This window comes from Bos taurus, chromosome 13 (genome assembly GCF_002263795.3).
Source record: "Bos taurus isolate L1 Dominette 01449 registration number 42190680 breed Hereford chromosome 13, ARS-UCD2.0, whole genome shotgun sequence".
NCBI lineage: Eukaryota > Metazoa > Chordata > Mammalia > Artiodactyla > Bovidae > Bos > Bos taurus.
The window spans coordinates 21,307,620-21,322,457 of NC_037340.1; the positions used below are offsets into that span (position 1 = coordinate 21,307,620).

At 41.5% G+C, this 14,838-nt stretch overlaps 2 protein-coding genes across 6 annotated transcripts in view; one reads left to right on the forward strand and one right to left on the reverse strand.

Annotated features, from left to right (window-relative positions):
* Positions 1-941: 941 nt before the first annotated feature.
* LOC112449264 (serine/arginine repetitive matrix protein 1) lies at positions 942-5,342 on the reverse strand. Of its 4 annotated transcripts, none has more exons than XM_059892914.1 (4): positions 3,206-5,342; positions 2,365-2,588; positions 1,984-2,052; positions 942-1,442 (listed from the first exon to the last, which is right to left on the reverse strand). In XM_059892914.1, exon 1 carries the CDS (start codon positions 5,340-5,342, stop codon positions 4,068-4,070), a length of 1,275 nt encoding a protein of 424 aa, XP_059748897.1. In that variant the 3' UTR covers positions 942-1,442; positions 1,984-2,052; positions 2,365-2,588; positions 3,206-4,067. The 4 variants fall into 4 exon arrangements, with proteins under 4 accessions (XP_059748897.1, XP_059748896.1, XP_059748895.1 ...); XM_059892913.1 differs by adding an exon at positions 1,716-1,874 and having other exon boundaries at positions 2,365-5,342; XM_059892912.1 differs by adding an exon at positions 1,716-1,874 and having other exon boundaries at positions 1,984-5,342.
* Positions 4,562-14,838, forward strand: part of PLXDC2 (plexin domain containing 2) — a 430,201-nt gene continuing 419,924 nt past the window's right edge. Inside the window, exon 1 of one of the 2 annotated variants that reach the window (XM_005214189.5) lies at positions 4,562-5,528. In XM_005214189.5, coding sequence (XP_005214246.1) covers positions 5,417-5,528 — 112 coding nt within the window. In that variant the 5' untranslated portion in view covers positions 4,562-5,416. The remainder of the gene's footprint in view (positions 5,529-14,838) is intronic. The other variant, NM_001077928.1, reaches the window with a different exon arrangement.

Sequence of the window (14,838 nt, forward strand, 5' to 3'; positions counted from 1 at the left end):
TTAGCTGTCATATAATTTTTTAAATGCGTATTTCATTCAAAACACTCTGTTCCTAAAAATTTTACTTAAGATTATAAAACAGCAAAAAGCTGAAATATCCAGAAATAGTATAATGAATTCTCAGTTGATTCTGAGAGCAGAAGTCAAAGAAGGTGAATAAAAAACAAGGAACTACCCTATTGACCCAACAATCCTACTACTGGGCATATACCCTGAGGAAACCATAACTGAAAAAGACACATGTACCCAATATTCACTGCAGCACTATTTACAATAGCTAGGACATGTAAGCAACTTAGATGTCTATTCACAGATGAATGGATTAAAAAGTTGTGGTACAATGGACTATTGTACAATGGAATATTCATATATGTATATTTTATGTATACAATGGAATATTGCTAAGTCACTTCATTCGTGTCAGTGACTGCTGCCATAGACAGCAGCCCACCAGGCTCTCCCATCCCTGGGATTCTCCAGGCAAGAACACTGGAGTGGTTTGTCATTTCCTTCTCCAATGCATGAAAGTGAAAAGTGAAAGTGAAGTCGCTCAGTCATGTCCAACTCTTAGCGACCCCATGGACTGCAGCCCACCAGGCTCCTCCATCCATGGGATTTTCCAGGCAAGAGTACTGGAGTGGGGTGCCACTGCCTTCTCTGACAGTGGAATATTACTCAGCCATAAAAAGGAACGTATTTGAGTCAGCTCTAATGAGGTGGAGGAACCTAGAGCCTATTATACAGAGTGAAGTAAGTCAGAAAGAAAAACAAATATTGTATATTAACATAAACATATGGAATTTAGAAAGATGGAACTGAAGAACCTATTTGTAGGGAAGCAATGGAGATACAGACAGAAAATCGACTTGCAGACACGGTGGGGATGGAGAGGGTGGGGGAAGGAGAGGCTGGGATGAATTGAGAAAAAAAATCAGCCAAGATGAAGAAAGGACTCTTGTAATTGTATGCTAAAGATAAAAAGATTAGCTTTATCAAATGGTGAGGGAGAGGAAATGCCTTAGACCTGGAGGAAAAGGTCGTAATATTAGATTAGGACTAAATAAAAGGAATCCACTAATAGTAATTTCCCTTTTGTTGTTGTCGTTCAGTCACTCAGTCATGTCTGAATCTCTGTGACCCCATGGACTGCAGCATGCCAGGCTTCCCTGTCCTTCACCATCTCAGAGTTTGCTCAAATTCATGTCTGTTGAGTCGATGATGCCATCCAACCATCTCATCCTCTGTTGTTCCTTTCTTCTCCTGCCTTCCATCTTTCCCAGCATCAGGGTCTTTTACAATGAGTAGACTCTTTGCATCAGGTAGCCAAAGAATTGGGGCTTCAGCTTCAGCATCAGCCCTTCCGATGAATATTCAGGGTTGATTTCCTTTAGGATGGACTGGTTTGATCTCCTTGCTGTCCATGAAATAACAATAATAATGTCCTGAAATAACAAAAAATAGGTTACAATAAATAGTGAGTACCCCACAGCCTGTATTACATCTCAATTCTTTTCTAAGTGAGCATGATGGTTTCTTGAGTATCCTGTTAGCCAAGTTTCAGTTTAGGAGAGATGACAAATTTGGAGGTGGGATGAGATGGGTAATTGTAATTACCTTCAGGTAGATAGTATTGCACTTGAAATGTGCAGAAATGGCTCTGAAGGTCAGTATAAATAAGGGGCTGTGAACAGGCCTGAAATCTGTATAGACATTACCTCAGGTGCTAATGAATGCCCAAAGTTCTCTGTTGGCCAGAGTGATTCTCACACACAGTTTTAAGATCTTAAAAGGAGGGTGTTCAGTGAATTTCAGATCTTTTGTCATGGACAAGGAACTCAAGTACTGCTCCATGAAGACTGTTGATTCATTTGTTCCTTGAAAGGTTAGTTAAAATTAAGCCAGTGAGTAAAAAACAAACAAACAAAAAAAATCCCAGCAATTCAGTTCTTATAACTACAGTAAATAGAAACAAACCCCACTCACTGTAACTCTTCTCTTTCTAGTGAGATGGAAGATGAAACTTTTTCCTTCGAGACATCTTAATTTGTTTCCCTGAAAGTGAAATAGATTATTCTGTGGTGAAATATGTATGGCAGACTTAGATCATTTAGGCCACAAAGTATACTACCTTTAATTAGCAGGATTTTATATGAGTAATGAACTTTCCATTTCACCCTGAACATACCATCCTACATATATCTTAGTTATTTGTCACCTGCTATAATGTAAAGGAAAAATAATTTTTAACAAATAATCATTGGTTGACATTTAAGGCAATGTACCAAAGCCTAACTTTATTATGATGGTGCACTTCTTTCTTAGTTCTGAGCACTAAATCATCATGCATGATTGAATTTTGCTTACCTGCATCTTCTCCCATACTTAAGTATTTTCTGTGTGGGCTGCTCTTCAGAATAAGATGTACTTGTTCATAAGATATGAGTAAAATGAAACAGCACCAGTGAGATAGACAAAACACACAGAAGCCTCTCCAGAGTCACTCTGAATTACCACTTGGCTCCCTTTCAATTTTGGGCATCAGATTTCCTCTTAGGGTATATAGCTTCCATCAGGAGGCCAAAGCATTGCTGACAACAAACAAAAATAAGCACTGCTAACTTGCACATATAATAATAAAGGAAAAATAGAAAATGATATCCAGGAGAGGCAGGGACTTGTTTCTTCTTTGAAAAGCAGGAAATACCCATTTTTCTACTGTGAAAGGGGATGGGGAAACACTCCAGACTAAGGAAGAGATGCTCTTGAAATGGCTCCTGCTGGGTCCCCATGATTTTGTGTATAAATGGGACATGGAGCTGCACTGAACGTTTTATTTCTTCAGGGATTCATGAAGTAGTGAGGTCACCAGGGATACAGAGAAAAAAAAAATCAATGTTAATTAAATGACAATCAGAATTTGATAGGAAGATTACTTTTTTCAACTTAATGTTAAATAGATAAGTATCTCAGGTACTCAGCTTTGGGTGTAAGGTTACCCAGAACTTAAAAACGCTTGCCTGGGCAGAAGTAAAAGAACCAGGTTGTGTAAATAAGGTGAAGAGGGACAATCAACTGGTTGGAAGAAAACTCAGGAGAGAGCAAAGAGCATTAAAAAGTGTGTGTGCTTAACATTTGCAAAATAGATAGCAAGTTGAGTATGGGGTTGAGGACAACAGGGTACACTTTTTGTTTCTCTTCTGCTCACCAGCCAAGTAACCATCAGAGAGGCATTCTTTGGGCATCAAATTGGAAGAGTAGTTTAATTATCTGGCTCCACTTCCAGTGGGTATTGAGACAAAATTAAGGTGGTTATGGATGGCACCCATCAATTTTTCAGAGCACGGAAAAGACTAACAGGACCGTTTGCACTTAGAACATTAAAGCGACTTCTCCATTTGATTTATAACGCCTTGTCTCCTCTTCCTTCCCTTTCTTCTCTTTAAGAAGCATAAAGTCATGTACTTCGTGCTAGGCACTGTTCTCAACTCTTTAATTATTCCGTATTAACGCATTTAGTCCAATGCAACCACCTTATAAGGGTATAACTACAATTCTCCCCATTTGATGGATGGGGAACTGAGACACTTAAGAAAAACAAAGCCATTTAGCTAATCAGTAGGGGAGGTGGAATCCTAACCCAGTCTGGTTCTAGAATTTTAACCGACGTGCTGCTTCCCTTTTTTTTTTTTGTAAATCTTTACCCCCATTAAAATAAAGTTAACTATTCAAAACAAGACTATTGAGAGGTCTGGAAAGGGTTAACGCTGAAGCACTTCCGCGAGCTGAAAAAACAAAAACAAACGAGCCAGCGAAAGCCAGTTAAAGCCCCCGTAGGAAATTCTGTGGGCCTCCTGTTTCTTTAAACTCTCGCTTTCGCTCCCGCTGACACTTTATAACAAAGCCGCCACGGCGGGTCCGAGCCGCCGCGCGCTCCCTTCCTCCACCGGCCCCGCGGGTCTGGGGTCCGAAAGGGCTTCGCTGGGTCAGTAACCGAACTGGCTTGGGTTTGCTTTCTCCGCACCCCCAATCTCCGCAGCACACGCCCTCCCAGGAATGGCGAGCTGTAATTAACCCTTTAGCGCCCAGGAAGACCCCGTCGGCGGCGAGTGGCCCCCGGGTCGGCTGCTGGGCCGCAGAAGCCCCGCAGACGGGCGTGAGGGCCGCCCAGGGCCAGGTGGGTGCGGGCGCTGCTGGCCCGCCGCCGGTGGGGGCGAGCAGAGTGCGGGGATGGCGCCCGAGCGGCACCGAGGTGCCGTCCGGCACTCCCCTCCTCGTTCGCCTTTCTCGCCTCCTCTCCCGGAGCTCCTGGCCGCCGAGCTGCCAGGGGCACGCCGGGCTGGAGTTGCCCTCTTACTCCCCCTTGCTTTCCTCCCGGGGTTTAATCTCTCGGCGACTCCTCTGCCAGCCCCGAGGAAAGTGCAGCCATTGGACAGGTCGGTGCTAGCTGCCGGTTTCGGGGAGGAAGGTGGGAGACGCCGGGAGGAGCGAGGGGGAGGGAAGGAGGAGGCGGGAGGAGGGTGCAGCGGCGGATCTGGCAAATTGCGAGCCGCCTTCCCTCCCCAAAGTGTGGAGCTGGAGCGCGGGGGAGCGCGGCGGCGGCGGCGGCGGCGGCGCCTCCTCCGCCACCAAACTCCGGGGCTCGGGTCCACCTCCTCCTTCGCCAGGAGGAACCCTATCCCAATAGGTTTCAGCCTGACTTTTTCCTCCCCGTTTCTTCCCCCCTCCCCACCCCCCTTTCCCAATACATTTTTCTGCCTTCGGACCTCAGACTGCTGCAGCCTGAGCCTGCCCAGGGGCTTCTCATCCCTCCGGCTGCGGGCGAGGACGCGCGCCCTGCGTAAGGGCGAAGAAAAGAAGAAAAACTTGTCGGAGGGCTTTCGCCAGCCCGCTGTTAACCCCCTTCCCGCAAACCTAAGCCTCCTTAGAGGGGGGCCATCCCAAGACTGGGGAAAGTTCCTTCTGAGCCCTCTTGGATTTGGAGGAGGCACCCGCGCTGGCTGTGGAATTAGATCTGTTTTGAACCCAGTGGAGCGCATCGCTGGGGCTCGGAAGTCACCGTCTGCGGGCACTGGGGTGGCGCTGCCTGTGCGGAACAGAGAGTTTGCCAGCCCCAGTTGCAAGTGGCCTCTCGTCTCCGCAGTTGTTGTTCTGTGTCTGGGGTGAGGACTGCGAGTGTTGTGGGAAGTTCTGAAGGGAGACCTGGAGGTCCGGAGAGGACTGCGCTCTGCTCGCACCCGCTTCTTCCTCGTCCCGGCTCCTGGGTGTGCAATCCCAGAGAAATTTACAAAAGCCTCTGCGTCCCTCCGAGACCGGTCCGCAGCATTCAGCCCCGTTGTCCCCATTCCCAACGGGAACCCCGGAGCAGCACAGGGCGCCAGGGAAGGACTGGCGGGGAGCGGGAGATCGCGGCGGCAGCATGGCGAGGTTCCGGAGGGCCGACCTGGCTGCTGCAGGAGTTGTGTTACTTTGCCACTTTTTAATGGACCGGCTTCAGTTCGCTGAAGGAAAGCCTGGAAATCAAGTCAATGGTAAGATGCACTTTCGCTTGTTGCTTTCCTACCCAGTCGAAGACCTCTCTGGTACCCAGTTCTCCACCCACCTCCACTCCATCTATCTGCCCTTGGTAAAGTTACTGCAATTGCATTTCAAGTAAACTTGGGACTCTCAGATGAGCAGAAGGTTGGCTGGATGAGTAGGGTGGTAGGGACTGAGGGTTTTTCTTAAGGATTTACCACTTGCTTCACCTGAGCGGTAAGCAGGGGATGGTACTGTCTTCCCCCGAGGCGTCCTGAGAGGGCTCGGTGTTAGAAGAAACCTTCCCGCGGGTACCTCCCCAGGAGCTGGCATCCTGCTCCGTGTCCTCCCGGGCTCCTCCTCTTCCCCTCCTCCTTGCCTCCTGCCGAGATAAACTAAGGGGGTGCATTGTGGCGGATGTGGTGGCAGCCGGGGATTGCAGCGCTCCCCTCTGCTGGAGAAAATTCCCTGTGGCCGCACCTTCCTCCCGCAGGAGGTCCCAACCTCTGGCTCGCTCTTGCTGTCTGGGGCTGAGCTGGCGCTGGAAGTGGGGCGGGGTGGGTGCGGCGGAACACCGGGGAGGGGAGGAGGTGGTAGAGGTCGGGTGGACGCGCCTCTGGAGACCAACCACCCGCCCCATTGTCCTCCGCCGGCCGGCTTCGCGGACAGGCCTGAACGTGCAGGGGTTCCTGCGAGTGGCCTGGCACTGCCCCCGCGCGGAGCCCGGGAGCCCCGCACAGCCCAGAGGAGGCGCCCCTTGCTCGGGCGGCTGCGCCAGCCAGGTGCGCGTCCAGCCCAGGACCGCGCCCCCGGGGTCGAGCGCTGAGCCTGCGATGCAGCCCTGGGCCGGGGCCCGCCGGCTTCTCCCGGCCAGGTTATGCGGAGCGGAAGGTCCAGCTGCCTTCCGGGACCCTGTCCACCGTGAACCGAATATCTGCTCCCCATTTCGCCCCGCCCCCCCCCCCCTCCGAAGAAATGCACAGACTTTGAGAGGAGGTGAATGAGGGAAAAACACTTGAGAAATAAACGCTAGCTGGTTAGGATAATCAATATTTTGTTTTAATTCCGAGGAGGGGAAATAAGTGATTCCTCGGAAAGTATTCTGGCGTCCACAAATGTCAAACTTGCAAGTCTCAGAGGGAGGGCTAGGGAGAGCACCTGGGGATTCCAGGTGAGGTGAATCTAGAAGGAAATCCTTAAATGAAATTTTACCAACCTGAGACAGCCCGAAACACTGTGTCTGCTCCTTCTGAAAATATTACAGAGAAAACCGATTCTGACTGTGCTCCAGTTTATCATCAGAGGGGTGTGTGTTGGGGATGGGAGTGGGCAATAAGATACCACTTTTAAAGCTGTGAATAAAACGCAAATTTCCTGGATGTCGGTTTGTTGTGCATAGAAGGACATAGGTTGTTCCTGACAAGGTGTTATTTATATCAGTACATCATACCTTCTGTTTATTTCTCTGATACATTTCATTGGTAAAAAAAAATAATAAAACTGTTACTCGTCTGGGATGCAGCACATTTATTTTAAAAAGGGCAACAGTAATTTTCATGGGCATATTCATGAAATAAATAAATGCTTAAAGAAAGCAATTTATTATATCCCAAAGGAGATTAGAGAGGTGTGTGTGCCAGAATGCATTCTAAATTGTTTATTTGAAAACTTCTTTGGCACTCAAAGTAAATAACGCATTTACAGTAAAAAAAAAAAAAGTCAACAAATGTTTATTTTTTCCTGAACCTTTTTCATTAATAATATGTTACTAAGGAAAGAACAATATATATATATATATATATATATATATATATGTTTACTAAGTTCTCAAATTGAGGGTAAAATCCACTCCACTCTAAAATTGGTCATATAATTAAAAGCTTTTGCTTTGGGGATTATAAAATACATATATTGCTCAACATAAATCTGCAGGTGTTGTAAACCAATATTTCTGATGGAAAACTACTCTAGAAGCCCATATATTTATAGGCTTAAGTAAAAAGGAATAGTTTAAATTTCTTGGCAGTTTTTTTTTAAAGATATATTACAAAGTGAAGTAGCTTCTTTCCAAGATATCAATCTCCATTACTTTCATGAAATCATCTTGGAATTAAATAGTTAGCATACTGTAAAATATAAAGTATAGGAATGAAACGGAAGAGAAAAAATAGTTTCCTTTGTAAAACAGACTAGCTAAAAGTTCAAAACGTGAAATTTTTAAAAAGTCCAACAGTCTTGGAATTTGGCATGTAGCAATCAGGATTTTTATTACAGACATTTTGACACAGGGGGGAGAAACCTGATTTCATAACAGAAACATTTTTATTATGCATTACTTTAGAAATGCTGCAGTTGACTTTGTTGCCACCAGAGGGCAAAGAAACTGCTAATTTCCTTCCCATTCTTTCCCAAACCTTGGATTAATGATCCTCAATATTTTCTTTTTCCTATATGCAGTATTTGTTGATATTTCAACTTGACATTTAAAAATGAATGGTGACTTAAAATAATGAGAGTTTATTTTATTTCCAATTTTCATTGAAGTTAAATATTCATTTAACATTTATATAGTACTTCCTACATGTAGACTTATACTTTGAATACATTCTTGTGGCATAATAAGTAGTGGAAAACCCCAAATGCTCTCTTCTTCATCACTGTTGGCAATTATTACCACATTATTGTGGAATTCCCAAGAATATATTTGAAAAAAATCTGTCTTATGATTAAAAGTTCGTTATTGTATAGTGAACTTTTTTAAAGATTGAATATGTTGTATTGATTCTTATATCTGAAAAGTATTTGCTCATACTAAATAGTATGCCTCAACCAATATTTAGAGAAAAATAAGCCTAGAATAATGTTTAATTTTATAAGTCTCAAATCATTTCCATATTGTTATACATTCATCTTTATATCCTGAACTGATTGTAAAAGTTTAGTAACAATGTCAAAGGAGATAGATGCATTAATCTTAAAGAATTTAAAAGTTTAAATCAGGAAAAAAGGTCTAAAAGTATGTAGTTATACTTTGGCCTCATTAGTGCTCTTAAATGTGATTTAATGCAACAATAAGTTCATTACCACTATAGAGAGAGCAATGATAATTTAGGGCCCCAAGGAATTTTCACTTTTTTTAAACTTTCTAATATTGTTGTAGAGAGAAGTAGTTTATTTTTAGCAAATCATTTACATTTAGTTGTTTCTCTAGTTGGATGTTTTTCTATTATTTTCTGCTTTCATTAGAGTTTAAAAACTTAGTTTGAAATACCACTAATTTGTGGAGTTTGCTATGAGAGTATTTCTGTTGAGATGTACTGTCACTATATATAGACATATCTGTAGCAAAAGATTATGACAGAGGGTTAATTCAAGTGAATATTCTCTATAAAATGGGCATGTGTCAGATTATTAGAAAATTTAAAAAAATATTTTTTTATCAATGACTCTGAATTGCATATAAATCATTTTTAAAATATGGAATGTGAGAGTCTTCTTTCTTTAGAGAATAGATAGAAGTTGAAGCCTGAGGCTGGGTAAGTTTGGAATGAGACATAACTAATCTCGAATTTTCAGTTCAGAAGTAAGGTTTGAAATTCATGGATGTTTGCAGAGAGATTCAGAATCATTACAATTAGGACCATTTATGCATTTCTTAAGTTTGATCTTTAGAAAGAGGTTCTTATCAAGAAGAATGTGCTTGAGTAAAACTTAGGAGTGGAAAATACTAATTCACTCCCCACAGATTTCTTGTCTGCGAGAATCAGATACTTCCATGCAAAGATGTGGATACTGTGGATTCTTTTCAATAGTTTTGGTCTCAATTTTTGCTTCCTAAAATGTATCTTCCCTTGTAGAAACAGAATGTTCATAGAGATGAGTGAATTGATCAAGCATGATTATGAGATTTAAAATCTTAAGTCAGTTTCCCACTACATGAACCACAGCCTCTGAATGAAGCTAGTCAGAGGAAAGCAGAGCCACATGATGGGGAAACTTGAGTCCTGTTGACAATGTTTGTGCCCCTGGATCCAACCATGCCTGAAGCTATTATATCCCCTGGACTTTTCAGTTATATGAGCCAATAACTACCTTTCTTTATTTAAAAAACAAAAAACAAAACAAAACAAAAAAACAGGCTCTTCAGCATGGCCATTACCAGTAAGATGGAAATGAATATACAACAGGCCTCAGAACAATAGTTTAAAATGAGAGAAGAGAATCCAAAGGTCTGTGATAATGGCCTTAAACCTTCTGTTAATAGAACTTTCAAAAAGTTCCTCGCACTATTCTGCTACACTTCTGAGTTCTGACTATATTTTCTCTCGTGTACTTAATCTAATATCTTAAAGTACAGTGTATACTCATAGTATGTATATATATATGTATATATGTATGTATATATGTGTGTGTATACATATTATGTGTATATAGTGGTGGTGCTCTATTTTCAGTGGAGATGAACACTATTAAATAAGTTTAGTTCTTTTGGAAACCCACTCCAGTGTTCTTGCCTGGAGAATCCCAGTTGTGGGGGAGCCTGGTGGGCTGCCGTCTCTGAGGTCGCACAGAGTTGGACACGACTGAAGCGACTTAGCAGCAGCAGCAGTTCTTTTTGAAATTACTTTTGAACTGAATTGTGCTTAGGCCTCATTGCATTAACCTACACTGAAGGTGGCTTTAAAAACAGTCTCCTAAAACTCATTATTGGATTTCCCAAGTGGTGGAGTGGTGAAGAATCCACCTGCCAATGAAGGAGACATAGGAGATGCAAGTTTGATCACTGGTGAGGAAGATTGCTTGGAGTAGGAAATGGCAACTTACTCCAGTATTCTTGCCTGGAAAATTCCATGGACAGAGGAGCTTGGCAGGCTACAGTCCGTGGAGTCACAAAGAGTTGGACACGACTAAGCACAAAACTCGTTATGGTAAATGTTTCTGGGGAAGGCGGTTGGTGGTGTGGTGCAATGCTTTGCTCGTAATTATTCCTCAAGTAAGAGAGAGGGAGGGAGGGAGGGAAAGAAAGATATTGTGTCTTAACAATGATATAGTTCTTGTGAACTGGTTTGTTTGTATCTTTTGGACATTATGAATAGTGACCAGAAATATTACTTTAAAAAAACGAGGTTTTTTGAAAGCTCAGAGCACAGTTTGTGGCTCGAGTCCAACAAGTATATGAACCTTCTGGTGTGCATTTTTTGTACTAGTTTACTTAGGTCTTCAGCTTGTCTTTCCCTACTTTCATTTAGCTGTGTCCAGCTTTTCTCACTTAAAATCTTGTATTAGTTTTAGAGAGGGGAAATAAGTAAATAAAAAGCAATCACCCTAATACATAAGGTTGTATATTACAAAGTTTCTTTTCTGCTTTCTTTTCATCTAATTTCAGTCCTTTGTCTTTATTCTGAGCACATATTTCATGAAGCTTTGATTATCTCTTTCTAGTATCCCATTCTGAGAAATCTTTCTTCTTCCCTGAGGTTTACACAGGAGGCCTTCTCTCACTATCCCCCAGACTATAATTCTGTTCAGCTGAGGAAGTTGCTACAGAATGACAGACAGTACTGTAGTGATGCTTCTTCTAGGACAGTTTTTCCCACTATTTCTTGTGTCATGTATTGCCTGGCCAAAAGAATACTATCCAAGGAAAGAGGAGAATAGAAAATATTCTATATTGTATTGTAGCCAGACTTTGAACTCATTGCATGTTTTTTCTTTGTTTCTATTTTTCCCTCTTTAATTAAAAAGGTGATAAGATATGGATTGATGGCACAGATTTGGGTATTTAAATAGAATTAGAGGTCTTGTCAGGAGCCTGTTTGCAATTAGGATAGCCTGTTAAGGATTGTAGATCTGAACACAGGGTCAGAAACTGTATGACCTTCCTTGAAACACAGACTTGCAATCCCTTCCTCCAGAGGCCATCCAAATACATCTGAGCACTAGTAACTCACCTTTCCCCTCCAAATTAAAATCAACTGTCTTCCCTGCTTCAGGCATTACGGTAGACAGTGGCCTGTGATTTTGTCAAGAGAGGGTCAAGAAGGCAGGGATGCAAAATGACTTCCATTTTACTTTTCTGGAATCTTATGACTTAGTTCCTCTCTTTCCCCCACCTATTATTTTTCACTCATTAATTGGAAATTTTCCCTTGAATACGTATTGTTCAAGGTCTGATCCTCTAGGTAAGGTGCTTAGCTGACTGTGGCTATAGGACTATAGAGAACCTGATGGGAATTTGCCCTGTGGATAAACTGCATAAGAATCAGAATGTTTAAAAGTCAAGTTTGTACATACTCCTTGGAGTGTTCAGTGATAGGAGAAGTCTACATAAAGCCAATAAATTCTCTCTAAGCTTGCTGCTTGGTAAGTATACCCTGGTTTATTTAGATCAGGCTAATGTGTTCTTTGGTCCAGTTGGAATATGCAGTATGCAGTGATGATTTTTAGATAGTAGTAATATCCTCCTGTGTTTATATGTATCTGTTTGTAGCAGTAGCTCCCAACTTTTTCTCTCTGAAATCATAATTTGGACATTGTATTAAATATTTATTTCCCTAAACCCTGAAAGGGAAGTAAGCTAGGTGGAATTTATTATTTTACAATGTGAAATTCATAAATAGTAATGATGTTCAAGATGTAAAATAGTCCTGTAGGTGCATTTAAGGTACAGCTCTTTCTGAGTCTATGTACATATAGTACATACGTATTTGCATAATTCTCTCCAAGATACAGCTTAGACAGCAGCTACTACTGACCCAATGAACCTGATTATTCAGTTGGTATATTTTTGTTTGGTTAAAAGAGCCTATTAACCTTACTGCAGATGTAGCAGTATCTGACTTCTTTTGCTTGCACCCTCCCCTTTTCCATCTGTTATCCATTTCCTTCAATACATTCAAAAGGGTCTATGAAGAAATTATATCAATGTAATCTACATTGCAAAATAGTCCTGAAAAAGTGTACAGGAATTAATTTTTGCTATACTAACTCATATTTTCAATGCTTATGGGTTCTTGATATTTAAAGGAATCCTGTACTGAACTTTTGATTAAAAAAAAAACTCAATTATTTTGTTAGACCATAGTTTTATGTTTAAAATTAGTTATAGGGCACTAATATGCATACTTCTTTCAAATATATCATCTGATGTTAGCTGTCTTATTTATTGACTTTAATTGAAGTATGATTGATTGATATTAGCTAGTTTAATTGTGACCTTTTAGTATTTATATACTTCCTGGGAACATACACCTATAATTACTTTTTCCTTTTAAGGGTACGGGTAACTGTAAGGGTAACTTAGCCCTTTTAGTAGACAGTCAACTTGTTTTTAATTTTATATCACTGATTTCTAATTCCTTGGAGAAGGCAATGGCAACCCACTCCAGTACTCTTGCCTGGAAAATCCCATGGACAGAGGAGCCTGGTAGGCTGCAGTCCATGGGGTTGCGAAGAGTCGGACACGACTGAGCGACTTCACTTTCACTTTTTACTTTCATGCATTGGAGAAGGAAATGGAAACCCACTCCAGTGTTCCTGCCTGGAGACTCCCAGGGACAGTGGAGCCTGGTGGGCTGCCATCTGTGGGGTCGCACAGAGTTGGACATGACTGAAGCGACTTAGTAGTAGTAGTAATTTCTAATTTACATATTTCAAATCTATTTTCATTTCAATTATTTACCATTTTCTGTATTCCAAGAAACAAGAATTGAACTAAAAGGCATATTGCTATGTATTTGCATCTTTGGTTCTTGTTTGTTTGCAGTAGGAATAGAGTCATTGAGTTTATTGTCATGCAACAAAAGTTTAAAGAGTATTTTAACACCTATTTGAAAACTCTGAATGCCCTATAAAAGTAAAGTTGACTTGTAAGGTTAAAAAAAAAAAGCCATTTCACATTTTAGTTTGAAAATGTTCTGGCTACATTATAAAGGTATTGCTCAATGTTTTATTTTCATATGTTGATATAACATCATCAGTTCAGTTTAGTTGCTCAGTCGTGTCGTACTCTTCACAACCCCATGGATCTCAGCACACCAGGCCTCCCTGTCCATCGCCAAGTCTCAGAGTTCACTCAGACTCATGTCCATTGAGTCGGTGATGCCATCCAGCCATAGGGTATTGTATATCTTGCATAGTATTTTTACCTGTTTGGATTTATAATTTGAATTTTGACATTTTATGTAGTGTTCTAAATGCTTATTTATTTTATTCAACTTAAATGGACTTTATGAAAGCTTTAGATTAATGTGAAGTATACGTAATAATATTTCCTGTATCAAAACACTGTAGTGACATTTGTAAATATGGCAAGAACTGTACAATTTTTATAGGTTATGAAACAATTTTGATTGAGGCTGAATTTTGTATATATGTATCACATGTAATTGTGTTGGTCCTAACTTTCCCAGTTGATTTATCCCCCAACCGATTTATATAGTCTTCCAGTTATTTTTCTATAAGAGGTGTATCCAATCTTCCATCAATAAAAAATCAGTACTTTTCTTAAAATGGAACGAGGGCATGGCATATTTTATTTCCATTTTACTGAGATGCAATTGATACATAACACAGTGTAGGTTTAAGGTGCGTGTGCCTACTGAGTCATGTCCCACTCTGTGCGACTCCATGGACTCTTGCCCACCAGGCTCCTCTCTCCGTGCGATTTACCAGGCACGAATACCAGAGTGAATTGCCATTTCCTTCTCCAGTGGATCTTCCTGACCCAGGGATAGAACCCAGGTTTAAGGTAGAGAGCAAATGATTTGATGTCCATACATCATGAAATGATTACCACAATAAGTTGAATGAACATATAGGTACAAAGTAAAAGACAAAGGAAAAATTTTTTTGCCTTGTTAGGAGAATTCAAGGTTTACTCTCTTAAGAACTTTGATATGTAATGTATAGTAATGTTAATTACATTTATCATGTTGTGTATTACATTCCCAGTAATTATAACTGGAAGTTTGTACCTTTTAACTGCCTTTGTCACTATACAAAGATGTTATGTTATCAAGTTCAGTTCAGTTCAGTTGCTCAGTTGTGTCCGACTCTTTGCAACCCCATGAACTGCAGCACGCCAGGCCTCCCTGTCCATCACCAACTCCTGGAGTTTACTCAAACTCATGTCCATTGAGTCGGTGATGCCACCCAACCATCTCATCCTCTGTCATCTCCTTCTCCTCCTGCTCTCAATCTTTTCCAGCATCAGTCTTTTCCAATGAGTCAGGACTTCACATCAGGTGGCCAAAATATTGGAGATTCAACTTCAATATCAGTCCTTCCAATGAACACTCAGGACTGGTCTCCTTTAGGATGGCC